At 48.9% G+C, this 25,888-nt stretch overlaps 15 protein-coding genes across 15 annotated transcripts; 8 read left to right on the top strand and 7 right to left on the bottom strand.

The window, feature by feature from the left end:
• Positions 1-24: 24 nt before the first annotated feature.
• Positions 25-1,873, bottom strand: ASPWEDRAFT_52794 (Zn(II)2Cys6 transcription factor domain-containing protein; the record flags this gene model as incomplete). The annotated part of the gene is made up of 3 exons (XM_040837787.1): positions 25-441; positions 491-1,758; positions 1,804-1,873. The coding sequence occupies 3 exons, from the start codon at positions 1,871-1,873 to the stop codon at positions 25-27; spliced, it is 1,755 nt and encodes a 584-aa protein (XP_040686275.1).
• A 175-nt stretch (positions 1,874-2,048) lies between these two features.
• ASPWEDRAFT_136873 (uncharacterized protein) lies at positions 2,049-3,910 on the top strand. The gene is made up of 2 exons (XM_040829352.1): positions 2,049-3,483; positions 3,527-3,910. Exons 1-2 carry the CDS (start codon positions 2,096-2,098, stop codon positions 3,747-3,749), a joined length of 1,611 nt encoding a protein of 536 aa, XP_040686276.1. The 5' UTR covers positions 2,049-2,095; the 3' UTR covers positions 3,750-3,910.
• A 43-nt stretch (positions 3,911-3,953) lies between these two features.
• ASPWEDRAFT_185104 (uncharacterized protein) lies at positions 3,954-4,542 on the top strand (the record flags this gene model as incomplete). Its single annotated transcript, XM_040832063.1, has 1 exon — positions 3,954-4,542. Exon 1 carries the CDS (start codon positions 4,147-4,149, stop codon positions 4,540-4,542), a length of 396 nt encoding a protein of 131 aa, XP_040686277.1. The 5' UTR covers positions 3,954-4,146.
• A 157-nt stretch (positions 4,543-4,699) lies between these two features.
• Positions 4,700-5,248, bottom strand: ASPWEDRAFT_115759 (uncharacterized protein; the record flags this gene model as incomplete). Its single annotated transcript, XM_040828607.1, has 3 exons — positions 4,700-4,747; positions 4,794-5,139; positions 5,175-5,248. The coding sequence occupies 3 exons, from the start codon at positions 5,246-5,248 to the stop codon at positions 4,700-4,702; spliced, it is 468 nt and encodes a 155-aa protein (XP_040686278.1).
• A 504-nt stretch (positions 5,249-5,752) lies between these two features.
• ASPWEDRAFT_174050 (glycoside hydrolase family 95 protein) lies at positions 5,753-8,216 on the bottom strand (the record flags this gene model as incomplete). The annotated part of the gene is made up of 3 exons (XM_040831169.1): positions 5,753-7,431; positions 7,476-7,702; positions 7,747-8,216. The coding sequence occupies 3 exons, from the start codon at positions 8,214-8,216 to the stop codon at positions 5,753-5,755; spliced, it is 2,376 nt and encodes a 791-aa protein (XP_040686279.1).
• Positions 8,217-8,480: 264 nt separating this feature from the next.
• cp6 (putative carboxypeptidase S1) lies at positions 8,481-10,028 on the bottom strand (the record flags this gene model as incomplete). Its single annotated transcript, XM_040837788.1, has 5 exons — positions 8,481-8,545; positions 8,592-8,858; positions 8,903-8,925; positions 8,956-9,750; positions 9,799-10,028. The coding sequence occupies 5 exons, from the start codon at positions 10,026-10,028 to the stop codon at positions 8,481-8,483; spliced, it is 1,380 nt and encodes a 459-aa protein (XP_040686280.1).
• A 1,178-nt stretch (positions 10,029-11,206) lies between these two features.
• ASPWEDRAFT_42623 (uncharacterized protein) lies at positions 11,207-12,663 on the top strand. Its single transcript, XM_040835825.1, has 5 exons — positions 11,207-11,269; positions 11,313-11,375; positions 11,419-12,036; positions 12,084-12,365; positions 12,414-12,663. Exons 2-5 carry the CDS (start codon positions 11,331-11,333, stop codon positions 12,531-12,533), a joined length of 1,065 nt encoding a protein of 354 aa, XP_040686281.1. The 5' UTR covers positions 11,207-11,269; positions 11,313-11,330; the 3' UTR covers positions 12,534-12,663.
• ASPWEDRAFT_158633 (amine oxidase, flavin-containing superfamily) lies at positions 12,575-13,960 on the bottom strand (the record flags this gene model as incomplete). Its single annotated transcript, XM_040829752.1, has 1 exon — positions 12,575-13,960. One exon carries the CDS (start codon positions 13,958-13,960, stop codon positions 12,575-12,577), a length of 1,386 nt encoding a protein of 461 aa, XP_040686282.1.
• Positions 13,961-14,878: 918 nt separating this feature from the next.
• On the top strand, positions 14,879-16,329 carry ASPWEDRAFT_42624 (uncharacterized protein). Its single transcript, XM_040835826.1, has 2 exons — positions 14,879-14,919; positions 14,968-16,329. The coding sequence occupies exons 1-2, from the start codon at positions 14,890-14,892 to the stop codon at positions 16,198-16,200; spliced, it is 1,263 nt and encodes a 420-aa protein (XP_040686283.1). The 5' UTR covers positions 14,879-14,889; the 3' UTR covers positions 16,201-16,329.
• Positions 16,330-16,738: 409 nt separating this feature from the next.
• ASPWEDRAFT_52801 (glycoside hydrolase family 15 protein) lies at positions 16,739-18,253 on the top strand (the record flags this gene model as incomplete). Its single annotated transcript, XM_040837789.1, has 3 exons — positions 16,739-16,955; positions 16,999-17,234; positions 17,372-18,253. The coding sequence occupies 3 exons, from the start codon at positions 16,739-16,741 to the stop codon at positions 18,251-18,253; spliced, it is 1,335 nt and encodes a 444-aa protein (XP_040686284.1).
• ASPWEDRAFT_42625 (uncharacterized protein) lies at positions 18,195-19,219 on the bottom strand. Its single transcript, XM_040835827.1, has 2 exons — positions 18,851-19,219; positions 18,195-18,795 (listed from the first exon to the last, which is right to left on the bottom strand). The coding sequence occupies exons 1-2, from the start codon at positions 19,039-19,041 to the stop codon at positions 18,453-18,455; spliced, it is 534 nt and encodes a 177-aa protein (XP_040686285.1). The 5' UTR covers positions 19,042-19,219; the 3' UTR covers positions 18,195-18,452.
• Positions 19,220-19,380: 161 nt separating this feature from the next.
• On the top strand, positions 19,381-20,457 carry ASPWEDRAFT_42626 (uncharacterized protein). Its single transcript, XM_040835828.1, has one exon. The coding sequence runs from the start codon at positions 19,501-19,503 to the stop codon at positions 20,182-20,184; it is 684 nt and encodes a 227-aa protein (XP_040686286.1). The 5' UTR covers positions 19,381-19,500; the 3' UTR covers positions 20,185-20,457.
• ASPWEDRAFT_743375 (uncharacterized protein) lies at positions 20,380-22,934 on the top strand (the record flags this gene model as incomplete). Its single annotated transcript, XM_040839459.1, has 2 exons — positions 20,380-20,611; positions 20,654-22,934. 2 exons carry the CDS (start codon positions 20,380-20,382, stop codon positions 22,711-22,713), a joined length of 2,292 nt encoding a protein of 763 aa, XP_040686287.1. The 3' UTR covers positions 22,714-22,934.
• Positions 22,935-22,977: 43 nt separating this feature from the next.
• ASPWEDRAFT_116437 (sulfatase family protein) lies at positions 22,978-24,495 on the top strand (the record flags this gene model as incomplete). Its single annotated transcript, XM_040828657.1, has 1 exon — positions 22,978-24,495. One exon carries the CDS (start codon positions 22,978-22,980, stop codon positions 24,493-24,495), a length of 1,518 nt encoding a protein of 505 aa, XP_040686288.1.
• A 32-nt stretch (positions 24,496-24,527) lies between these two features.
• ASPWEDRAFT_42628 (uncharacterized protein) lies at positions 24,528-25,016 on the bottom strand. Its single transcript, XM_040835829.1, has one exon. It carries the CDS (start codon positions 24,998-25,000, stop codon positions 24,665-24,667), a length of 336 nt encoding a protein of 111 aa, XP_040686289.1. The 5' UTR covers positions 25,001-25,016; the 3' UTR covers positions 24,528-24,664.
• Between the last annotated feature and the right edge of the window lie 872 nt (positions 25,017-25,888).

Genomic DNA, 25,888 nt, shown 5'->3' on the forward strand with positions numbered 1-25,888 from the left:
TGTACATGAACATTACTGCGATTGTTAACCCAAACAATTTCTCTGGACCAATCCACGAATCGTCTGCATACTTATTGACCCTCCTAAACGAGTCTTTTCGTCAAGTATCAAGTGCAGCACAGCTCGAATGCTTGCGTCGGAGATGTTGGCCTTGATCCAGTCAAGGTGGACAGGATCTGACGTTTCAATACCGGCAATGAGCAAGGACCATTGGAAACGCTCGAGTAACTGCACTGCCCCGGTCGCAATGGTTTTATATGCAGCTGATATTAATCTCGAAAGAGAGTCTTGGATATCAGGATGGACTGGTATGCTGCCAAAGGGGTGATTGGTCGATCGACAAAGATAGATGCGAAGGGCGTGGAAGAATGTGACGGTGACACAGGCCATAAGTGGTTGCGGCTGGTCGTTTTGTTTCATATCATTGATGAAAGGATTGCCCTGCAATCCAATCAGCCTATACCCTGATGAGATGGAGATATTAAAGTACCTGTTCTATCTGCTTCAGGCAATGTCGAAGTTTTAATCCCGTCTCACAGGAGTCAGCCATCAGCCCTTGACTGAGGCAGTTCACCTGCTGATGCAGAACGATCAACTCAAAATAAAGATCGAATACTCTGCCACTATTAGTCTCCGTATTCGAATTATCTGCAAGGTTGAGATCCAATATCGGCCAGAGAAAAGGCGCCCGGGAGACCCGCCAGATTGCCTGCCGTAGAACCGGGGATCTGTTGATATAGTTGGCTAGATAGCCACCACAACCAAAGAAGCAACAGAATCCATCTCGATCATAGAGATAGATCAGAATCCTCGCCAGTAATACCTGGTCGGACATTGGGATCAGTCCCGACAGGAGATGGTCGAGTGGGAAGAGCAAGTCTTCATTGGAACAAACATGCTCCAAGCTATGCTTCTTGGCATAGCTATACACATGTCGACTCAGCTTGTGCAGTCTCTGCGGGCTTAGACGATCCCTGCGCATCCAGAAGATGTACATATATAAGAAGGATAGCATGGTGTTCAAGTGATCCATCGGTGTATTGCTGTTCTTCATTGTCGTAAAGAGCTCAAAACCCCGGCGGAAATGTAGACGAGATTCAACAGGAGGATAGAATCCACAGCCACGATGGATAGCCAATTCGCTGTGCGACACAGCAAGGAGAAAATGCAAAGCCATCTGACGGTCAAAGGCACGATGGAGGAAGAGCGAATGAGCAGACCGAGAAGAGTCCTGCGTTGATTTCAAGGGGGCAAAAACCGCCCGATGGAAGGAGAGGGCCTGCATGTCGGTTGCAGAGATGAAATCATTTTTAGGGATGAGAGTGTCTATTATTGACCAGCAGGGCGACTGTATAGATGCGATTGCCATGTGTTGGTTGGTTGAATCGAAACCATCATAGCATCTTCCGGATATATCTGCCTCTGTGTGTTGTTGTATAACATCATCCAATGCCACTGACTGTCCGACATAATCAGCAGCCAATACCTGCTGCACATTTTCCACTTCTGGGAGATATTCAAAATCCTGATTTTCTAATGTATTGATCGGAATTGCAGGTTCATCGGACGCCATTCTCGGTTGGATTGCCCTCGGTGTCCAACAAGACCTGTCCTTTACTGGACCGAATCCCCGTCTTCGCTGGGCCAGCGATGGCATGGCATCTTTCCATTGACATGATAGCTTGAGACGAGCACATCTTGTACAGACAGGTTGCTTTTCATCGCATTTGACTCGTTTGCTTAGGCATGTCTGGCAGCCTGTCTCACTTAGCGTACGGACTCTGCATTGCGAGAGATACTCACCATTCTTCGATCGCTTCCCCTCCTTGCGTGGACGACGGGATGGACATGATTTCGACTCTGATTGGGACATGCCCGTTCCCTAAGATAGCCAGTTGATGAGGCAATTATTCGACCGAAACGAGGATAAAGAGGGGTATCGCGATGCTTGGCGTCGTCGATTAATCCAGCCAATCAGAAGAGAGCATCGTCTGTGTTGGATGAGGAGATTATCGGAGAAGTAAAGGAGTCTTTCAAGGAGTATTTGCTGGAATTATTCGCATGCTGAATCTTGCAAATAACGCATTAGAGCATCATGGGAAACATCATTTCATACCAAATCACCAACTGTCACGCTGAATTGCCCGACAAGGGAATAATCCGCGGGCTTCGATTTGACGACAAATCATGCCGATTTGCAGGAATCCCCTATGCCCTGCCACCGACAGGTAATCTACGATGGAGAAAACCTCAGCCACTGCCCCAGTCACATTCATATTCAGAAGATGGCCAACCCTTTGATGCCACCCAGTTCGGCCCTGTGTGCCACCAGCCCAACTACTCAGCATCTGTCAAGAAGACTATTCCCCATCATACATATGGCGAAGATTGCCTACGACTGAACATCTGGACCCCGGTCAAGGTAGCAGGACAAGTCAACCCGAAATGGCCGGTGATGATCTGGTTCCACGGTGGTTGGTTCCAGATCGGAGATCCCAGCCAGGAAAAAGCGATGGATCCAACGGAGCTGATCTCAACGGGCGGTTTGAACGCTGTGTTTGTAGCCGTTGGATATCGATTGAATATCTTTGGATTCCTGGCCGGGAGTGAGTTGCGGGATGAGAGCAATGGCAACGAAGTGGGCAATTATGGATTGTGGGACCAACGACTGGCCATGGAATGGGTTTATGAGAATATCTCTGCTTTTGGAGGTGATCCAAAGAATATCACCTTGGCCGGGCGAAGTGCGGGTGCGTATGCTGTCCAGGCGCAGACTTTGTATGACTTTCGGGGCAATGCGGCATCCAAGGATTTCTTCCGTCGCTTGGTGATGTACTCGAATGCGATTCCCACACAGCCGAAGAGCCCGGAGGACTGTCAGGTGCAGTTCGATGAGCTGTGTGGATACTTTTCGATATCCTCAGCGTCTTCCGGACAGGAAAAGCTGCAGAGACTGCGTGAGGTATCGGCCGAGGATCTGACCGCAGCAATCATGAAGCTGAAGCATCACACATTCCGGCCAGTGACAGATGGAGTCTTTATCCATCCCGGAATATTCGAATATTATCGCGATGGTTCATTTGCGGAAGAATTCAAGAAACGGGGTCTGCGTATTTACATCGGCGAGGTTGCAAACGAAGAGACTCTATACGCTGTTACGAATGGGCCAGAGGCAAATATCGAATCTCTGCAGCTGCAGGTAACAAACTACTATCCACCATCGACAACAGATCGCCTACTCCAGTCCTATGCATTTCCTAAATCAGAGAATAAGAATGACTGGGAAGCTGTGTTTGGTCGCATCGTCTCGGATGGCCAGGTCAGGGCACCATCGAGATTTCTGGTTGACAATCTGGTTCAGCACGGAGTTGACATCCATGATGTTTGGAGATATTTCATTGCATACCGTTTGTCTTTCATCACCGACAAGGTAGCGCCACCGTCGTTTGGAGTGAGCCATGCGATGGACAGGCCTTTTTGGAAGTAAGTGATCTCCATTTTTGAATGAACTGTACTGATCCTTCAGTTACTCTATCATGCACGGGCCAACTGCAGAAGAACGACAGCTGATGGGCGACTGGATCCAGGATCTTGTTGAATTCGTGGGTGGCAATGAAGAGCATCAGTTTGGCACACAATCCGTGGATGAATACAAGGTTCTCACGCCACGCGGCACGATTGAGATTGAGAAAGACACGCGTTGGGATGAACTGCTGAGGCTGATGGATGTTTTCTCTGGGTCATCATAGGCTGGTCAATGTGTAGAGATGAGATGATTCAATCCCTTAGTCGGTGGCTGTTGATAGATCGGGTGGGGTGGGATGAACCCTGGTTGGCCATCATCTCGACCAGAACATGATGCCAATCGGCGTTTTTTATATGGCAGACTATGCATGTCTATCAAAGGGAGATCTAGATAAAGTAAGCTTCAATCTAATGAGATATCTTTATAGGTCGATGATATAATTTCATATGCTCATCAAAAGCTTGTCATCTCGTTATCAAAGCTGATCAACACTTCAGCGATACAAGAGACTATCGAAATCCCTACCGTCAGATATAGAACAGTCGAAGGTAACCAAAAGCACTACCATATTAGGATCGTTGGATTGACAATACTCAGCATCATTCCATCCGACTACCACCATGAAACCAATCATGCTCTCTTCTCTTCTCGCCCTCCTCCCCGAGGCGAGCGCCATCCCAGACAAATCCCCGATGAAGCGAGACCCAGGTCCCGCTTGGCCCTTCGACTTATACCAGAACATCCACTGCAGCGGACTCGGCCAGATCTACACCGGCAACGGATCCTCCCCCTGCCACACCCATATCGGCGGTGGTGGAGCGCTGGGATATATCCCGACGACCATCGACCCAAACTGCACGGTGTTGTTGTATTCAGACAAGAACTGTACGGATTCAATTGGGAATATCACTGCGACGTCGCGGCCCAAATGCCAGGTGTCGGAGAATGGGGGGAATGATACTCTGATTACTAGTTTTGATGTTCGATGTGGTTATAGTCCGGTGAGGAGATGGTAGTCGTTATCATGTTGAATTGCTTGAAGTGTTTCATATAAAATATTTGGTGAATGATTTGATTTTAAGTTTGCTTCATATCCTGATAAATAGTAATTACTATAACGCGAATTCTTATAGACAATATATCGTTATTCACATATTACTTCGTCGACATCATCTAAGCCTTGATGGTGAAGGGACCGGCGGCGTTGTACAGAGTGGGCATCTGTCCAGTTAGTTTATCCCATTTGATAATAAAAGATCAGTCATACCTGAGGAGCAGTGGGCAAGTCAGTGCCCAAACGCAGATACCAGACAGAGTCATCCTTCACAGCAGGAACGTTGGGAATGGTGATGGTGACCGCGCCATCCTTCTCGGGAATGCCATCGGTGATCTTGATCGACTGGTCAAAGTTGACCGTGTTGGGGGCCCGCACGGGGTTGTTGTACAGCCAGACACTGTAGTTGCCACCCGGATACTGGTTGAGAATGTCGTCGCAGTTGCTGGAAACACGGTTGAAGCGAATGTCCAGCTTGGTGCCCGGAGCGACGGTGGAGTTGTCGGGGATGCCCTGGTAGACGTTGACGCAGCTGTAGTCACGCTTGCCCCAGGCTATTCTGTTAGTTGAGGCTATACAGGACATTCAGGAGACATACGCTGGTTCTTGTCAAAGGCCGAGGCAGTGACAGCCAGGGCAGAGGCGATGATGGAGGCAGTGAACTTCATTGTGATGGATGTTAATGATGGTGATGATGGTGATGGATAAGAAAAGAGACGACCGTATTTATATCTTCATCAATATACCCCACATCGGCTGATCAGCCAGCCGATCCCTGAATATCCAATCCACCCATCCAGCCTGTCATGATGTCTCAAATAATTGTCTAATTCTGGCTCCAACTGAGACATCGCCGCTTGGCACTCGTCGTGGCGGAGAACAAGCCGGCCATTCTACAGAGGCAGGATTCGACAGCTTGCTTTCGTCACGCCAGAGCATGCATGTTTCAGACAAATCAGCCCAAATCAAGTATGGCCAGGCAGTGTCTGTGAAAAGACTGCATCTTGCCTGTCGCGATGTCTAAAAAGGCACTCATTCCGATGTGGATCTGTTGACCCTGTTGATCACTGCCTGATTGGGCATTAATGGCGACAACGGATGTGAGGATGCTACATACTCGTAAGTTATGATCAAATGAATAATCAATTATTGTCACAGATAGCTATTATTGTTTAAACGCGACCAACATGGTATGTCGTCCCCGCAGTTGTGGTGATGGGCTCTGTATATAGAATGCCGTTGATGGCAAACTGGACTCCATCCTGAACACGAACAGCAAGCACACCACCACTCCTCGACGTGATATTTGCCTGTTGAAGCGTCCCATCCGACCATTCCATCTCGACGATGAAATTGCCCCTTGCCACCAACCCAGCCACACTCCCATCAGGGACAGCCGACGGCAACGCCGGCAGCAGATGTACCACAGAGTGACTCTGCAGTAGCATCTCGGCAATCCCCGCCGTGAAACCAAAATTGCCGTCGATCTGAAAAGGCGTTCCTGGCCCGGAGTCTGTATTCCACAGATTGTCGCTGGGATATGTTTGCAGAAAGACCTTGGTGTGGTTCCATGCAGTGTCGCCATCGAACAGCCTTGCATACAGGTTCATCGCCCATGTTCGTGACCAGCCCGTGCTGCCGCTCCCATGGCTGATGCGATGATCCAAAAGAGCTTTTGATGCGTTGGACAGAGTCTGGGATACAAGAGGCGTCATTTGAGAGCCAGGATAGAGACCAAACATCGGGCTGATGTGGCGATGGCCGGGATCTTGTTCTTCATATTCCTCTCGCCATTCCAGAATCTGCCCGTATGATCCGATCTGTGGAGGCTTGATCTTGGCCAGATAGCTTTTGGCGTTGTTGATATCATCACCGGTGATGTTGAGAATCTGGCTTGTTTCGATGACTGCATTGAACAGTTCGTAAAGCAGGGAGTTGTCCATCGTTGGGGCAATGTCGATTCCTTCCTCGCTGCCCCTCTTTTGCATATCAGATGGAACTACAAAGAGGTTCTCTGGAGACAGTGACGGTCCTGTACTCCACGACTCGTTGAACATGAAGAGATAGCAATAGTAGAAGTTGGCTGCGCTTTGGAGGATCGGCCAGGCACGTTGTTCCAGAAAGTCTCTATCCCGGGTGAAGCGATAATGCTCCATCAGATGCAGCGACAGCCATGCCCCAGCCATCGGCCAGACGGTATAGGATGATCCATTCTGAACGGGTGCAGCATCGCCCCAGAGATCCGTGTTGTGGTGCACGACGAAGCCTCCATTGTCGCAGCCATACATACTCGTTGCGACTGCTTGTCCTCGTGGAAGAACAGTGTCTAACAAATCAACAAAAGGCCCAAAGGTATCACCAAGATGGGTTACCTCTGCCGGCCAGTAGTTCATCTGCAGGTTGATGTTGAGGGTATACCTCCCTCCCCAGGCGGGTGCATAATCCTGATTCCAGATTCCCTGTAGAGTAGCAGGAAGTCCAGGGGATTCTGAGTCCCGTGAAGATGAAATCAGAAGATGACGACCGAAATTAAACATCAATGCGACAAGTTGGGGATCGCTGTCGGGGTTGTTCTTGTAGTTGGACAGTCGGATGTCTGTTGACCGAGTGCCCGCCGGGCCTGAAGATCCCAGAGCCAGCTTCACACGATCAGCCAGACTTTTATGGTCGGCGATTGCATTTTTCTTGACTGCTGGGTAGCCTTGGTTGGCGGCTGAGTCGAGTTTCTTTTTGACTTGCTTTATTTGATCTTCAATGCTGGGGAAATTGTACGATGTTGCTGCGTCGATGAAAATGTCGACTGTCGAGGCATTCTGGACCACAATCGATGATCCATTGGTAGATATATTTCCTAAATAGTCAGAATATATCTGAAATAGGTATTCGAATACTCACCATCATTTGTTACGATTTTTGCCTCGGAAGTAAAGGTTATCGCATCCGTGGATTGTCCACTGTTGGCCTTTAGAACCAACAAACCAGTCGCATTACTGGCAGACGCTGATACTTCAGTGGCATTCAGACTGCGAGATAACGACAAAGATATATATAAACTGCCAGTTTTGTCGGCAGAAAGTCGAATGGCGATGACTCCGGCTGGGTGACTGGCGATATATTCACGGCTACCCCTCTTAGTTGTTGTCCGGTAGGTAGATGAGGGGCTTACCTATATCGCACACCGTTATAATCATACTCGACCACGGCATTCCCTTGATTCATATCCAAATATCGCACATATGAGCTGATGCCCTCCGCCGAATGGCCAAAGTCGACCTGAAATGTTCCCAACGGATTGGATGACTGCGTTTCAGGTGTCGGACTGGCCATATCAGACAGCGCAATCCGTCCTGCCTCTGTGATATTTCCATCTTGAAGCAACGATCGAACCTGTGGAAAAGCATCATAGGCATCGGGATTGACCCGATTCTGCCACGGACCAGTCCAGATGGAATTCTCATTCAGCGTCACATTTTCGACTGCAGATCCCCAGACAGCTGCACCCAGTCTGCCATTGCCGATGGGCAGTGCTGATGCAAAGTCTTTGGCGGGTGAAGTATACCAGGATACACTCGAGGCGTCAAAGCCACCGTGGACAAGCGGGAGCACGGTTAGAACTGTGAACAGTTTGGATAGCATTGTACGACAATGGAGTGGATGTTGATCAATCAGGGGATCTCTTGATATATGCTCCATCCACCGGATAAATGCCAATCTGGTCAATAATTTGCCTCATATTGCAGTGGTTTTAATCCACCACTCGGCGTAGAAAAACTGGGATCATCACGCTACCGGGATGTGATGGACTCTTAACCCCGCGTACTACGAAGACAGAGATGCTAGGTAAAACAATTTCTGACTCTTTGTTACAAAGGTTGGTATTATATCCACATCACCCATATTCTAAGTGGAGGAAATGGACTTCTTCTGCATAATTTGAGTAAATGCCTGCAGAGCAGTCTCGGGTTCTGTCAGGGTTAGATGAGAAGCAACAACTGTAGACAGGACACTCACGATAGAATGAGGTTTCATGTCCGGCTTCAAACACCCTCAAGAAAGAAAGGTTGTCTACATTCTTGAATGTGCCCTTCTGGGTGCCATTTACCGTGTATGGCTCAAGAGCCTTGCTGCGGAAATCATCTTGACCACTGAAGGTGACGTTGTTGGCGACGGCATAACCGCCAACCCAGTTGCACATCCAGTCAGCATCACCTGCCCAGATGAGGACGTTGATTCCGGATTGAACAACCTTGGAGAGAGTGGCGAGGGTTGATCGCGAGTCTGATATGTTAGTTGCGTTCATCCCGTATGTACAGCGGACTTACTATCTCCGGTGCTGGAAAAGGCACTGTCAACGGCAGCCGAGCACAACGATTACTTGACTCGTGCCCCAATCGCCTTCTGGATAGTTGTATCTTGCAGATACGTGGCGTAAGTGGCAGGGGGATTGGGATCATTGAATGGCGCTCTGACATCGTAGACACTAAAGTCTTGTTTGGCAATCATCTTGTTAAACATGGCTGCTGCACAAACAGACGATGCACTTTTGCAGGCAGTATCCGTGCCCTTGATCTGGCAGGCATTCAGAGCAGGAAGACACTCGGCGTAGTAGGCATTGTAGTAAGAGTCTCGTTCGGACTCGTTGATCAGCTGGCGGTAGGGGTTGTCGTAGGCATAGTCAACATACGCCTTGGACTGGATGGCCGAATCGTACCAGCCGTTGTTGATCATGAGAGCGACGAGGTCAATCTTCTCACCCTTGACTGTGCCCTTGTCGATCTTGTCATTCTGCTGCTGGATGTAGTCCACAAAGTCGGGACCATAGTGGCCGCCATATGACTCGGTCGTCAGACCAAACTCGCGACTCTCATATTCAGGAAAGTTTTCATAAAACACCTGCAGAAAGTTCCACACATAGGGACTAGCAGTGGCAGTGCTATTCACAGCATCTGTATCTCCATACGAGAAGCCAGAGCCAATGGGTTGGTCGAAATACAGCATGTTGGCGTAGTTGTTCCAGCTGTATTCGTTCAGAGAGGGCGTCGTTTTATTATTGACAAAATGACAAGGGCCGTTTTGCTGGAACAGTCCGAGCATGGAGGAGCATCCAGGACCGCCCTCGAAGTAGGCTGCCAATGGGGCTGTCTTGGGGTTGTTTCGGGATTCAAAGAACCTGTTTAATTAACATTATGATGGTGATATCTGACCAAGGGATACATACCAGAACCACATGCTCATGTTTTGTCCCACGGAAAAGTATCCCGAGTACTGGTTGACCCCGGGCGTGGTCTCACAGATGCCAGAGTTCTTGACAATCTCCAACTTGGAGCCAGTGGCAGCATGGTTGTAGACGGTGTAGTCGACGCCATCTCGCGGCACAAAAGATGGACTGGCCGAAGTAGTTGATGACACCGAGGCAAGAAGCAGCAGTTTATTGAACGAGAGCCACATATTGACTTGATGATGATAGCAGACAATCGCATTGTCAAAGGGACACCCTGTTATATATATTTGTGAAGACTCATAAGTTGGTATGCCACGCGGCCGCAGCCGCTCAATTGGAATCCATAGATGGACAGTTCGTTTATATTTGGGGGCCAAAAGAGGCAAACGAACCAGTTGGAGATGCAAAAGAGCCAACGATGAGTCACTAGTGCTTATGATGTCTTGGATACAGACCCTCAGACTCTTGGACTTATCTGATCAGATTAATGATGTAGATAGATTGATAAAAGCACAATGGAAATCTCGATCCGCTATCGGAGTTTGGATTCCCATACAGCGCGTTGGTATTAGCTGGAAATTTGGTAATAGTGTATTCGCTATGTGTCAACGGTGAATTGCTGCTATCATGCTAAAGCAATTACCGTATATTAACATCATGGCCAACCGGCAGCAAGAAGAGCTTATTTTATGCAAGATTCATGCAGATTCCCTTATTTTACTACACCGCTATGTTCTCCTATCCGCGAGATATTACTGTATTAGTCTAGCGAATAGCTTCAATATTGACATTAATACGGCCTATTTTCTCAAGGATCTGAGAGGACCAGACCTTCAATATTCTCTATCGTCGCATGGTTCATTTACTATAGTTCCAATACGCCCGAATACCTTGCTCACCGGAGTTGGCCGCATCAATGTAGCATTGAATAATCACTACTCAATACGTGGAATACATGAATGAAACACGTATTTATCCATTGAGAATCTGCAGTTGATCTCAGCTGACCGGGATTCGCATCCAGCCGGAGCGGAAATGCACTTGGAATGTGACAGCGCAGATGGAAAAGAGGGGTTGTTTATGATCCTTGCATCGCCAGCACGGCCGAGATCAGATCCGTTTCTTCGTCAAGCAGATCCTGCGGTGAGCTGAGGTATTGGTCTGCATTGAGCAATCGCCTACCGGTATAAAGTCGGTAGGCCTGGCCTGGGATTGTATCCTTCCATCTTCATCGTAAGTGAAAATCAACATGGTGTTTTCCACACTGAGCAATTCAGTCAATTACTACGCCTGCCAGTTTGCTGTTCAGACACTGCAGCAGATCAACGCTCCGCTAAAAATTGTCATCCGCGATGATGGCGAAGAAAAAAAGGTCTACGAAGGGAAGAAAGGCAGAGACGAAGAATATGCGGTGATAACTATCAACAATCCGACTTTCTGGATCAGACTGTGCTCTGACTTTGACTTGGTATCTCAATATGTCCTCTGTCTCTTCCATGCTGACTGGACAGGGATTTGCTGAAGCATACATGTATCAAGAAGTGGACTGTGACAATCTGACTGCCATATTCGATGTAAATCTCCCTACCATAGGATGGACACACTCTAACAAGATAGCTCTATATCAACAACCCCAACACCCTCAACGGCGGCAGTTTTCTCCTCCAGTTCCTCCCCAGATTCGCTCGACTGCTCAAGCCAAAGAATGATCTGATCAACTCCCGGGCCAACATTGCCTCCCATTATGACAGCTCCAATGACCTTTTCACTGCATTTCTTTCGCCGGATATGAACTATTCCTGTGCACATTGGTCTGGCGATCCGTCGGAATCTCTCGAGGCAGCACAACTGCGAAAGGTGCATTCAATCCTACACAAAGCCAAAGTGACTGCAACAGACCATGTTCTCGATATCGGATGTGGCTGGGGAGGACTGGCTATTGAAGCTGCGAGGAGGACTGGCTGTAGAGTGACCGGATTGACACTTTCAGCAGAGCAGAAGACACTGGCAGATGAAAAGATTAAGACAGCCGGTCTTGAAGATCGAATCAGTATCCTCCTGTGCGATTACAGAAATGCCCCTCGACCAGAGAATGGGTACGACAAGATCATCTCGGTCGGAATGTTTGAACATGTTGGATTGGAATTTATGGATCAGTATTTCGAGACGATCTCTGGGTTGTTAAAGAACGAGCAGGGCATCGTAGTGATTGATGGCATCACCAAGACCAATCCGGTTTGTTTCATCCCCTATCATTGATTCTGTTGCTTACTCGATGGTAGTTCTATGAAAAGAACCCTGCAATAGGCGATTTCATCGACCGCTACGTCTTTCCTGGGGGATATCTCCCTACGGCAAATATCCTCTTTGAATCTCTCCATCGGGGGTCTAAAGGAAAGCTTGAAGTGACAATGACTCAGAATACAGGCCCTCACTATGGAAAGACTCTACTGGCCTGGAAGGAAAATTTCTTGGCCAACTGGGGCGACATTCAAGCAGACTTTTCTTTGAAGCATCCCGACGCAACAAAGGTGGATATTGAAGCCTATCGTCGCAAGTGGCTGGTATGTACTCTATATCTTGTTCTGGATGATCTTTTCTAACGACGACAGTACTACATGAACTACTGTGAAGCGGGATTTCGACGACGCATCCTGGGCAATTACATGATCACCGCTGTTCGGGCACCGGAAGCAGTCATTCCATACAAAACTCATGTATCAGACATTTGATATATAAATACTAGAAGACATCAATATTCACATCTCATCGCTTAAGCAAAGTGCTTCTGGAGCAGGCTTTCGGTAAACCTCCAGATCAGCGACGAGTCCTGCACATGCCATGCAGCGCCGGTGTAGAACGTGTCGCGATGTCCTTGCAGGCCATACAGCTCCTTGTAGAAGTCATCCCGGATCGCATTCGCCGGAACGACGAGCTCAAATGGACTGTGGTCGGAAAATTGGACATACTCGGGTGTAGTGGTGTTGTAGCCGGAGTTTCGCAGTCGCAGCACACTCTTGGTGATGTCGTCCTTGACCTGCTGCTCGGTCAGGGGCTTTTCACTGCCATAGAGGATGGAGACGAGGCCGGAAACTAGCGTCGGTCTGACAGTGTAGATGCCCGGCAAACGGGGGGTGTTGTACAGCGTGTTGTTTCCACGGTTGGTGAGAGTGAGGCCCTCGGGGATGCCGGTGTTCTTGGCCAGAATGGAGTAGTAGTAGGAGTTGCGGAACTGGCTGAACAGGGAGCGCTCGGTGTGGTCGAGATCAAAGCTGTTGAGGTTGCTGACCTTGGGGGGAACGGCGACGATGATCCTTTTGGCGCGGATGAGCTTCTCGCCAGCAGGCGTGTTGATCACGACGTAGTTCAGCGGGTTCCTGCTGTTGCTTCGATTCACGGCCTTGACGGTGCTCTGGAGATAGACATCATGGCCCAATTCACTCTTGGCCGCCAGATACAACAGGCTGTTGTCATGGGCGGCAGTCTGCAGGAAACCACCCTTGATGCCCTTGAGCACCTCAAGACCGAAATACTTGAGCATGTAGATGGTCGACTGCTTCAGCGGGTTGCCAACACCCTGGTTGTACATCGTGATGACGTTAACGGCATCGCCCAGATTGTGCTTCTTCACCCAGTCTTCAAAAGGAAGCAGCAGATCCTCTGGCACGGGATCAGGCAGATCGAAGCCCGCATCCAGATACGGGTACTTCTGCAGCTGGGCTGCATACAGAGCCAATGCGGCGCTCTGGTTGCCTTGAGGAGCACCAGCCGGCTTTCCCGTGGTGAAGTCGACACGGTTGGAGTAGTGGCCACTGGCAAAGACAGTGGTAAGGGGGATATTGAAGTGGGCGAAATAGTCCGTCACCACGGTGGTGTTTTCATAGTAGAGCACGCCGTAATCCACGGCTGTTTCTGTCACTGCATCGACATATGTCTCCGTATGGCCACCGAGTCGGTCCTTCTTCTCGACAACAGCGACAGACTGGTTCAGCTGGCGCAGGCGGATGGCTGCGTATGTGCCTGCGGAGCCACCGCCGATCACCGCGACATCGCGGTCGATGATGTCGGCCTTGTTGAACGCAGCCGGGTCAATCGTGCTGTTGGTCGCGACCGCAACCTGCAGCCCTGCAGCCAAGCCGAGAAGCGATCGATACAACATATTGTGAGATGAAAGTTGATTGGGAAAAAAACTGGTTGCGCGAGGTGGCAGCCGTAATATAACCGTGCTTTTCCGGCCCGTTCAGATAAAATTGGGGGCTGAAAACGAGCCGAAAAAACAGTGGAGAATCAGGCCAATGGGCGATCGCCAGAGTCAAATGTGCCTTGGGTCGGTTTGATTGATGTGATTGGGTTGGATTTTTTTATGGAAAGTCCATCGCGACATTCCAGGTTGGCAGGGTGACTGGAGCATTTTCTTGTGATACTATGGTTCAGTTCGGAGGATATACGGAGGACAGATACAACGTGCACGGCTATTGGAGACGGAATAGATATCAACATGCTTCAAAGCAGACAAGAGCCTAATGCAATTCTATAATGCCACATTTCATCAAGATGGTCCTAATAAATTGTTAATTCGAAGCATTCGTGAAGGCGCTAGCCACGTTGGGTTAGTGTGTATGTACCTGCTTCATAATGTTCATATTAGATGTTGAATGGATGTATTTATTATTGATTGTGATGTCTTGATAAAGAATATCCTCATTGGCTGTTCAAGTTGCACAGTCACAGATGGTGACATCAATGGGAATTCACAAACTTGATTTGTATAGAATCATGTGATTGTACCACCACAGATATACAGATCAACAGTATCCATACAACTTTATTCCCCAGAATCCTAAATAGGCTATAAACTCTGATATCTTAGATATACAGATCATATATACCAATTAGGATATATATTGTAGATTCCCAAAGGATCAGAGTCGATCACCAGGAGCACTCCAAGGAGCACTCCGGAAGCAGCAGCCCTTGCATACGCAAGATGAACACATCCTGCAGCCCATCCAGTACAACTCACGCCCTCCTTTAAATACCCGGCAATCTCATATTCTTTATCTCAATAAACCATCCTCGATCTACAACATGCAACTTCCTGTGGAGATCATCGATTTGGTAGGTTTCGCAATGCCAACCATCCTCATATAGTACTAATATCCCTAGATAACCTCGTTCGTCGAACATCCCCTTGAGGATGACCGATATACACTTTGCCCAGTCGACAAGTACAACCCGAACTCAGTCCATGACCTCAGTTCGCTCCGTCTGGTCAACGCAATCTTTTCTTACTGTGCAACACCACGATTATTCCGAATAGTCCATGCAACATATTCTGCCCACGACAGCGAGAAAGGCTGTCGGCCACTTTCAAGACTGCGTGGAATATCCCGGAGCTACTGTGCACCATTTGTGCGCCACGTCGAGGTTGGACTCGACGGCCCGTGGAAATCTACCCCAGGCTATGAAGCGTATATCCAGAGTCTTCAAGTGCTGCTGCCAGACTGCCTGGGTCGGTTACCCAATCTGGCCGTGTTGAATTTCCACGGACCTTCGTATTCCCACAGCCATGCTGATCCGCTGTTTTCCTGGGAGAAGATATCATGCTTGACCAACAGGGCAGTGCAGACACTAGGGGATACACCACTGCCCAAGCTGAGGGATCTTACTTTGGCTCTTCCCTTAACAGCATCATTTAGAAGCTTTCTGGCAGTCCCTGATAGGGAGCAGGAGGCAATCCACAACGTCCTGAAACAACTTGAGCATCTCCGAGTGGAGATTTGCGACAATACTGGCTCTGGTGGGAAACGCTATATGCGCACTCCTCTATCAGAGGCAAAGTCTGTCTTGCCCAACCGTGAACATGCTAGTCATCTCTTCAACTGTATTGAGCTCGCTGGCAGCTTGACGTCTCTCGAAATCCGCAGCACCGATGTACTGGATCTCGACACTTTGAGTCTCAGCAACCAAGATCATCTGCAGATTCTATCTCTCTGCAATGTGTCAATATCTTCAGACTGTCTTATATCACTACTGGGACAGTGCACAGACACGATATCGCGTATCGCGTTCAACCGCGTCGAATTAAAGAGCGGAACATGGCAAGATATCCTGTGTCGAATAAGCCAACTCCCATCCCTGCAATACTTCTCCATCGTGTCAAGTGGGTACTCCAAAACAGGCGAGAGCTGTGACCTGTCGCTGGGCTTCTCGCTGATGATGGATGCTTCTCGAGATATTGAGACATGCAATCCCCTGGATTACAACGCACTCGGGGATGTTCAACGACGCGTCAACAGGAATAGAGCTGCAGGGGGGCTGGCTGCTATGGGACCTTGTGAGTATCGACGAACGGAAATGAGGTCGTTGGAGGATGCGTTGAAACGGAAATATACTTGAGATCCACACTGAAGGGAGGATATGGTCCGCTTTTAATATAGAATTAACCTCGTGGCCCGGCCGAGACGGGATAATGAAGACATGTTTAGACTTTAGATCGTCAAATACACGCAGAATGGAAAGATAAAGAATAGACTGGAAGAACCGTATCGTCATATTATTAGGTGTGAAGGACCGGTTGAAGACATGCATGAACACCGGATACCGTATATAACTGGCCACTCTATACCCACATCAACACGAAACGGACAGTTATCGGACGCCCAAAAGTCAATATAGCTTCATCCAAAGTCAAATAAACATCGATGAACCATTCCGGCCCGTCGGTTGCTCCCATGGTGCATGCAGGATCCTCGGAGAAGCATCGGCGGTGGTGATCTTCCCCGGCATTACCATCTGGGGAAATCGAGAGGGTTGATGTGCATGTGTTGGGATGCTTGTCTTGTGTGGATAGGGATGCATTTCGTCAATATTAGATGAGAGACGAAGATATATAAACTGGCAATTGTCTATTCAACCTTCAGCAAACAAATTCACAATGTTATTCAATGCCCTCCTTCTCAACGCCCTCGCCAGCGTGGTAGTGGCTTCTCCGGCTTCAATCCACAGACGACAGGATCTCGAGACATTCATCGAGAATGAACGATCTGTTGCCCAGCAAGGCATCCTCAACAACATCGGCCCCGATGGCAAGCTTGTCAAGGGTGCTGCAGCAGGAATTGTCGTGGCATCTCCTTCCAAGGTCGATCCGAACTGTATGTTCTCCTCCACTTCTACAGATTAGTACTGATGATATAGACTTCTATACGTGGACCCGTGATGCTGCCCTGACCATGCTGGACCTGATCCACGACTTCATCAACGGCGATTCCCCCCTAGAGCCTCTCATCCAGCAGTACATCACCGCGCAGGCCAAACTGCAGCCTGTGGCCAATCCCGCCGGCAACCTCACGACCGGCGCTAGTCTGGGGGAGGCCAAATTCGAGGTCAATGGCACTGCCTTTACCGGTCCTTGGGGTCGTCCTCAGCGCGATGTCCTGCTCTGCGTGCATCTGCCCTCATCTCATACGGCAACCATCTGCTCCGCCAGGGCAAGCAATCCCAAGTGAAGAACAACATCTGGCCGATTGTCAAGAACGATCTCGCCTATGTCGGCCAGTACTGAAACCAGACTGGCTTCGATCTGTGGGAAGAAGTCAATGCAACCTCCTTCTTCACCACTGCTGCCCAGCACAAATCGCTCGTCCAGGGAGATGCCTTTGCCACTGCGCTGGGCGAGTCCTGCGACAGTTGCACCGTTGCTCCTGAGATCCTCTGCCATCTCCAGGACTACTGGAATGGCACCGCCATCGTGTCCAACACTCCCACCGGCGGTCGCAGTGGCCTCGACATCAACTCTGTCCTGACCTCTCTGCAGATCTTTGATCCAGCTGCTGCATGTGACGATGTGACCTTCCAGCCTTGCTCATCGCGTGCTCTGTCCAACCACAAGGTGCTCGTTGACTCGTTCCGGTCCATCTACGGCGTCAACAACGGCACTTCATCCGGTGCTGTCGCTGTTGGTCGCTACCCTGAGGATGTCTACAAGGGAGGAAACCCGTGGTATCTCTCCATCCTCGCATCTGCGGAACAGCTCTACGACGCTCTCTACCAGTGGACGCAACAGGGCAGCCTAAACGTGACATCGACTTCCCTCCCCTTCTTCAAGGATCTCGTCTCCAACGTGACAGTTGGCGTGTATCCTGCTTCCTCGCCGGCATACATCACCCTCACCAAGGCTGTCAAGAAATACGCCGATGGTTTCATCGCAGTCGTCCAGAAGTACACCCCGACCGATGGTTCTCTCGCTGAGGAATTCGACCGTAACACTGGTGCCCCTGCGTCGGCTGTCCACCTCACCTGGTCTTATGCTTCGTTTGTTACTGCTGCGTCTAGAAGAGATGGAAGCGTTCCTCCTTCTTGGGGAGCTTCTGCTGCGAAGAGCATTCCCGGTCAGTGCAGTGCTGAGACTGTGACTGGTACTTATCCTACTCCATCCACGCCTTGGTGGTAGAGAATTGTAGTTTATACAGCCATGTATATAACTTGCCGTGAGAGGCCGAGTTCCACCTCACCACATCAGTCGAGCAGAATGTACATTCCTCCACTCCTTTCGTACCGTTCCGTATATAGACCGTGTTTGAATTGATATATATATAAATAACCAGCGCATAGCTCTTGTAAATACATAACAAATAGTCCATATATTCAAGCTAGGAAGTCGGCCAGCTGTGAGACTCCTGCAGCAGCGCTTTAAGCTGGTTGACATCACCATGCTGCGGGTTCTTTCTCGCCAGCTCATCCAGACTCTTCTTGTTCATCGAAACCACAAAGCCGTTGCTTCCCACCTGAACAGCGATACCCAGTGGTTTTCCATAGAAGAACAGAGCAAATATAGGACGGCTTCTCCCTATCTTCCCCTGAATCCCCATGGGCAGACCGACCGAGGTTGATGCTTCAGCAAGTTCCAGCAACTTGTCGGAATCGTATTCTTCGAATTCACCAAGATGTCTCTTGAGGATATGTGCCAGCCCTGCTCGCTCGTTTCCGGTCTCACTATGCACCACCTTTGTTAGCACACGACTGGATAATATATGGATGATCAACATACACCCAAAGTATGCGAGACTCGAGGTCCTCGATGTAACTGATGCGGTTCATGGCCAGTTGCCAAATGCGCTTGACATCGTTCAGGCTGACTTTAACACCTTTGGTCAGCAGTTCCTGAAGTAAGACTTTCCATTCTTCGTCGATGGGAAGATTGTTTATTTCGGTAAGCTCTGTGGAAGTGAGTGAAGCCATGGTGAATGGATTGTTTGATATGATGTTCTTGAGATATTCAGAGTGCATTCTCTGCTTTTATAACACGACGTCGGCGTCAGCAGCCATAGTCTCACTGCTCGGCACCCCTGTATGGAATTAACTGATATCTACTATTGCAGATATCTAGTCGACGCCTCCTCGTATTGAAGCCACCTCACCCGACTGGATCAGAAATCCGGCCTCTCATCGTCCACTTTCTGATACTATTGCGTATGCCTGCATGGACATGTTCATTTATTTGGCACATGACACTAGATATATCCAGTAGGTAAGATGCCAATACCATCCAATCTTGCAGAGAGCAGCTGATTGATGCCTGCCACGTAAAATAGAGTCGGTCTTCCGCTTTCGGCTAGTCTGGTTCACCCCGCTTTTCCCACGCTGGAATCAAAACACCAACTCCAGACATCACCACCACGGATCATCAGTACTGGCGAAATGAGTATTGTTAAGGCCCTCGCTGCCTTTTGCAGTCAGTCCCAGTCTCAACAGTACATCCAAAAAGTCCGGAACCTGGGTGATGCATGGCGAACACTCGCGGATTCCAACGACGCCAAAGCTGACGACGACACGATCATCATCGAAACGACATTTGACATGATTATGAAAATCAAGAATCCGACAGACGATAAAAGATGCGCGGTCGAGTTTGAAGTACCGTCGCATCAGTCACAAAGCCAGCCAGTTGAGGCAAATCAACTACGGCACTATCACATCTTCCCCGATTTTGGGACGGACTTTATCTGGAGAAATAAATCTGATCCATTTTATTCGGAAGGAGCATATATCGACTCATCGGAAGCTCTGGCATCCTTTCCATCTGCTGTTCTAGAGCACTATGACAAATGGGTGGACACATATTCCGAATATTTCAAGAGCCGATGCGACGACACGGGGGATTTTGATGCAGCTGTTTTTCCGAATAATAGAGAAGAAGTGGCATGGACAGTTGCTGGTTATTTATTGGCATGGCGTATTGCATTGGCAGATGAGATAGGAAGCGTGGAATACTCACCAGAAAGCACGACATACATGTTGGAGAAGGGAAAGGAGACGGAGATGACAGTGGCATTTTTGAAGAACCAGTTGAGGTTGTCGATGCAGGGTGAAGTAATCATCTAAGATGGATGATTAATTTGAGAATGCATCCTCATGGAGTGCCCCACTGTTCATCATTTCGTTCTAGAATGACACCATGCTTGGCCCATTGATGCACTCCGGATGTCGGTGGTTTTCCTCTTCGAGATAGCTTTGAGGATCTGTGGATATATAAATGTACCTAACTACCATGTTGATTATAATTCATCAACCATCATCATGCATCTATTATTCCTAGCTGCATGTCTGCAAACAGCAGCAGCATTGAATATATTTCCATATCAAAATGCTTCACTCCCCCCCAAACAGCGCGCAGATGATCTTCTCTCTCGCATGACATGGCAAGAAAAGATCGGCCAGACTGGAGGAAACAGACGATTACTATCGGATAATCTCTTCTTCAACAAGACTCTTTACGATATTCTATATCCACTGGAAAATGGCAACATTGGTACGTCTCTTTCTACCGCGTATTTCTGATCTAACGAGTTAGGATATGGATCACAAGCAAATACTGCTCAGGATGCCATTCCTATCGTCAATAGGATTCGTACCTCTGAATACAACAACTCTCGACTTCATATCCCCTACATCACCGTGACTGACTCAGTTAATGGCATCTATCTCCGTGGTGGTACTCTCTTCCCCAGTACGCTGGCAGTGGGCTCATCGTGGAATATTCCACTCTATCAAAAGGTCGTCGCAGCCATCCGAGACGAGAACATGGTCATCGGAACACACTGGGTTTTATCACCGGAGCTAGATCTCGCCCAAGATCCTCGCAATGGTCGACTGGGAGAAATGTATGGCGAGGATGCTTATCTCGTCGGTGAATTTGGCAGTCAATATGTTCGAACAATGCAGGAAAAGGACGAGGATGGATTCGTCAAGGTGGCCACGACTGTTAAACACTTTGTCTACGGAGCGTCAAAAGGGGGAGTCAACACGGCCAGCATGCATGGGGGATTGAATTACATCTTCAATGAGGTCGGATTACCATTCATCAAGGTCATCCAAGAAGCGAAGCCGCTGTCTCTGATGGCATCGTATGCCAGTGTGGATTGTGTGCCCGTGGCTGCCAATGAGTATCTGCTGCAGGATATACTCCGCAACACCATTGGCTTCGATGGACTCATCATGTCCGATGCCGGTGAAGTCCTCCATCTGTATACTCAGTCCAAGGTTGCCGGTTCAGAGAAGAGAGCTGCTCTGTGGGCTCTACAGGCTGGGCTGGCGATTGAACTGTCGCCAGGGAAGCGAGGAACATTCCCAACATTGATCGAGAGTGTCAACAACACCAAGATTGCCTCCTTGGTAGACAAGGCAGCTCATCAAGTCTTGGAGATCAAGTTTGCAACTGGCCAGTTCGAACGCCCTCTTCCATCCATGGCCAAGTTGAATGCGACGTTGCGATTGGAAAGTCATCTGGAGGTCAACAGGAATATCTCCCGCGAAGCCATTGTCCTGCTGCAGAATGATGGAACTCTTCCTCTGCCCAGAAATACCACGAATATCGCTCTTTTAGGCCCCTTTGCCGATATCATCAATGCAGGCTCATATGCATCCTTTAATTCAACCGATCGCTCTCTGGGCCACTCCTTCAAACAAAGTCTGCAAAACGAGTTTGGAGCCGACCGGGTGCAATATATCCCAGCCGTGGATTTCATCGACACGAGCAATCGGTCAGGTATCGCAGGCGCTGTGGCAGCTGCAAAAGAAGCCGGGCTGGCAGTTTTGATGCTCGGATCACTCTCTGTTGATACAGATGATCCTCTTTTCTCGAAGCGAACAGACGGCGAGTTCTTCACGCATGCCGATCTGGGCTTCCCTGGGTTGCAGCAAGACCTCATCGACGCTGTCTTGGATACTGGAGTCCCGACTATCTTGATTCTATCCGGAGGCCAACCATTCGTGTTGAACAATTCTACCCTTCGAGCGAATGCTATCATCCATTCCTTCCTCGGTGGAGAATTCACCGGCGATGCTTTGGTCGAAATTATCAAAGGGACTGTCAATCCAAGTGGGAAGCTGACCATCAGCATGCCGCAACACTCAGCTGCTATTCCCATCAACTACAACTACCTCCCATCCGACAATGAAGGGGGCATGGGATCGATGACTGGTGTTCAGTCTCCAGCGTGGCAATTCCCCCTCTTAACTCGTGATGTCCCCATGCCATTTGGATATGGACTGAGCTATACGACATTCAACATTTCCAAACCAATCATCAAGGTGCAAGGGCAAAATGTGACGGTGGCAGTGTCCGTGACCAACGCGGGAAAAGTGAGGGGATCCGAAGTGGTGCAGGTCTACTTCCGGGAAAAGCATACAAAGCGACCAGTCGAAACACCGGTCAAGAGGCTAGTAAGATTTGCGAAGGTGGAGATAGAAGCTGGACATGTGGAAAGAGTGACTTTCACAATTCCCATCAAGGAACTGGGATATTATTTCAACACCAAGTGGGGAGTCGACGGGGGATTGTATACATTCTGGGTGGGCTCGAGTTCGAAAGACCAGGATTTGCAGAGTGTGGAGATGGAAATTGAGGTCTAATCATGGCGTGATTATCATGGTACAGAATGCAATTCTTGTTTGACGTATGTTCATGGCTGAATGAATTATTTCTGTCATTGTGTCTCTGCATATCATTTCCCGATTAGGAAATCCACCGACATCCGGATGGACGCCGACATCCGTAGATTGTTGCGCCATCGCCATCACATTTTGTTGGATATGGATTGAATATAAATCATAGAAGTCGAATACCATCCTCCAAACCTGTATTCTCACAAACTGTCCGGTCAGTAAAATTACAAAATGTCCCAACCAAACATCCTCTTCATCATGGCCGATGACCATGCCTCCAAGGCCATCTCCTGCTACGGCGCGGGCATCAACAACACCCCCAATCTCGACCGTCTCGCCAACGAGGGCATGCTATTCAACCACTGCTATGTAACCAACAGCATATGCACTCCGTCTCGTGCCGCCATCCTAACCGGCACCCACAACCACGTCAACGGCGTCATGACCCTCGACAGCAAAATCAACAAGCATCTCCCTAATGTCGCCAAACACCTCCGCACAGGAGGCTACCAAACAGCCATGGTCGGAAAATGGCACATGGGTGAAGGAAAAGCCCATGAGCCGACAGGTTTCGATTACTGGTCTGTCGTCCCCGGTCAAGGAGATTATCATGATCCGGAATTTATCGAGGCAGATGGCATCAAGCAGGTGGAGGGGTATGTGACGGATATTATCACAGATAAGAGTATTAATTTCATCAAAGAACGGGATACTTCCAAGCCATTCTTTGTCATGTGTCATCATAAAGCACCGCATCGGAGTTGGGAGTGTGACGAGAAACACAAGGGGCTCTATATGGATCGTATCCAGCTTCCTGATACCTTTACAGATGATTATAAGAATCGAGCCAAGGCCGCGTCTGTCGCAAAGATGCGGGTTGCAGAGGACCTCACCTATAAGGATTTGGGACTTGCTCAACCAGACGGGGGGAGAAAGCAGATTGGAGAGAGGATGTGGGATGGAGCGAGGAAGATCCCTGCTCCGACAACGGAAGACCAATTGAAAGCACTGAGATTGATCGACAATGACGATGGAAACGTGTTTACCTTTTCTTCTGCTTCTGAGCTGGCCGAGTTCAAGTACCAGCGGTACATGCAGCGGTATCTCCGGACCATCCAAAGCATCGACGATAACGTCGGTCGATTGCTGGACGTTCTCGAGGAAGAGGGAGTTGCAGAGAACACCATAGTCATCTACACCTCCGACCAAGGCTTCTTCCTGGGTGAGCATGGCTGGTTTGATAAGCGCTTCATGTACGAGGAAAGCTTCCAGATGCCGTTCATGATCCGGTATCCCAACGAGATCAAAGCAGGAAGCGTTTGCAACGACATCATCTCGAATGTGGATCTCGCACCGACATTCCTTGACTGCGCAGGATTGAAGACACCGAGTTACATGCAGGGACGGACATTCCGCACATTGTTACAGGGCGAGACTCCCTCTGACTGGCCTCAGGTGGCATATCATCGGTACTGGATGAACAATGATGCTATTCACGAGGCATATGCACACTATGGAGTCAGAGATCAGCGATACAAGTTGATCTACTGGTACAATCAGGATCTGGATGTTGAGGGAGCCAGACCAGGTGGAGAGCAATATAGAGAGTGGGAGCTGTTTGACTGCCAGGAGGATCCCCTGGAGTTGTTTAACTGCTATTACGATGGGAAGTATACAGATGTGGTGGAGAGAATGACTCGATTGTTGGAGCAGACAATGGCCGAAATTGGCGATGAGCCGGTGCATTGATTGTAATTGGAGTATCAATTTAAAGATCATTAGGCTCATAGTGAAAGGACTATAATAAAACCAGAAACCAGTATCCAAGGAAAGTATGTGCCCCATTACAGTAGGATATTGATTCATTAGCATACCCAGCTTGTAAGGAGTATCATACAGAAGATATAACAAACAGTCATCACCAAGTCCCAGCAACCAACCCCGTAACAACCAGAGTTGCCAGACCCAACAACCCAGGCTTGGAGATGACACTTGCACCGGATGCATCGGTCCTTTCATACTCTGCCGCTATAATATCAGCGTCATTCATACACGACACGACTGCAGAATGATTATTCCCGGTAATCTCGCAATACTGCCAGCATCCATCCAAGTATTGGTTCAATGTGGTTGTCAATCCACAGCATTGCTGTGCAGTGGCCTGGCTAGTGCTGTTGAGTTTGCTTGAAAATGCGCACGCATATTGGTGTGTGAAGGGGGGCTGGGCCACGCTATCTCCACAGGAGTTGTTCATGATGGGATTTTCGCCTGCGAATGTTAGTATAAGCCGCTGATTCAGGATTGGGACGAACCTTTTAGATAAGGTTGCTTTTGTTTTGTTTAAGACATCATCAACTTCGCGACAAGGGGGCTTGCTGTATTTATGACCAAGGTACGCCTTTGCCCAATTCAAGATTGGAACAAGCTAGCCGGTTTGCACCCACTGGAGGCAATAAGGCTGTGCTTTGACAGTGTTGATCAATACTATAAAAGGGTGTTTTGAACCCATCAGACCCTTCTTCTCCTACATATCTGATTGTCATACGACATGGGGCTATGTGACCATATGTCCAATAGCGGCGAGGCCTGGAAACAACTGTCTCCAGCTAGGCCTTATTAGGCATATGCACGACTTCCCCAAGCACCTGATAGGCCGGGTTAAGCGCCAATCCCGCTGATGTGGGTCAAGCCAACTTGGTACTGTTGGGAGATTATCTGATAATCAATAGTTGGACTCCATCAGATCCGTGGTAGAGAATGACCGTGGCTCGTCTTACCTATGTCCCAATCACTATGACTGGTCAGGCTTCTATCGTAGTTTATTTCACCGATTATCTATTAGAAAAAAGGGAACACCGGGTGCGTCAATAGCATCCTCCATGAGTCACGGCTAGACTGGCGAAGACCACTGGTATTATACTAACAACCTAGTGTTGATGTGGGGGCTTTCGGATGCTCCTCGAGTGTTACATCTGAATTTGTAGTGAGTTAGTTTTCATGATTGATTCAAGCTGGACAGGAGTAACGAGTCATGGATTTGAATCTCGGCTTTTTTAAATCCCAAAGCTCCACAGGGGCCCGGGCTTTTACCGCATTAGCCTCCTGCGGCAGTTAGGCACACAGCCAGTGAAATCAAGGGAAG

The sequence above is a fragment of the Aspergillus wentii genome (assembly GCF_001890725.1).
Source record: "Aspergillus wentii DTO 134E9 unplaced genomic scaffold ASPWEscaffold_6, whole genome shotgun sequence".
Lineage (NCBI taxonomy): Eukaryota > Fungi > Ascomycota > Eurotiomycetes > Eurotiales > Aspergillaceae > Aspergillus > Aspergillus wentii.

What these genes read in the sequence shown, in the direction of transcription:
- ASPWEDRAFT_42625 (XM_040835827.1), bottom strand. Translation starts at nt 19,041, where the DNA reads ATGGCTTCACTCACTTCCACAGAGCTTACCGAAATAAACAATCTTCCC. An exon ending in GAGTCTCGCATACTTTGGGT is followed by an intron (nt 18,796 to 18,850) that starts GTATGTTGATCA and finishes GGTGGTGCATAG; the next exon opens with TGAGACCGGAAACGAGCGAG.
- ASPWEDRAFT_136873 (XM_040829352.1), top strand. Translation starts at nt 2,096, where the DNA reads ATGGGAAACATCATTTCATACCAAATCACCAACTGTCACGCTGAATTG. An exon ending in ATGGACAGGCCTTTTTGGAA is followed by an intron (nt 3,484 to 3,526) that starts GTAAGTGATCTC and finishes CTGATCCTTCAG; the next exon opens with TTACTCTATCATGCACGGGC.
- ASPWEDRAFT_42626 (XM_040835828.1), top strand. Translation starts at nt 19,501, where the DNA reads ATGAGTATTGTTAAGGCCCTCGCTGCCTTTTGCAGTCAGTCCCAGTCT.
- ASPWEDRAFT_42623 (XM_040835825.1), top strand. Translation starts at nt 11,331, where the DNA reads ATGTATCAAGAAGTGGACTGTGACAATCTGACTGCCATATTCGAT. An exon ending in ATCTGACTGCCATATTCGAT is followed by an intron (nt 11,376 to 11,418) that starts GTAAATCTCCCT and finishes CTAACAAGATAG; the next exon opens with CTCTATATCAACAACCCCAA. An exon ending in GCATCACCAAGACCAATCCG is followed by an intron (nt 12,037 to 12,083) that starts GTTTGTTTCATC and finishes ACTCGATGGTAG; the next exon opens with TTCTATGAAAAGAACCCTGC.
- ASPWEDRAFT_42624 (XM_040835826.1), top strand. Translation starts at nt 14,890, where the DNA reads ATGCAACTTCCTGTGGAGATCATCGATTTG. An exon ending in CTGTGGAGATCATCGATTTG is followed by an intron (nt 14,920 to 14,967) that starts GTAGGTTTCGCA and finishes TAATATCCCTAG; the next exon opens with ATAACCTCGTTCGTCGAACA.
- ASPWEDRAFT_42628 (XM_040835829.1), bottom strand. Translation starts at nt 25,000, where the DNA reads ATGAACAACTCCTGTGGAGATAGCGTGGCCCAGCCCCCCTTCACACAC.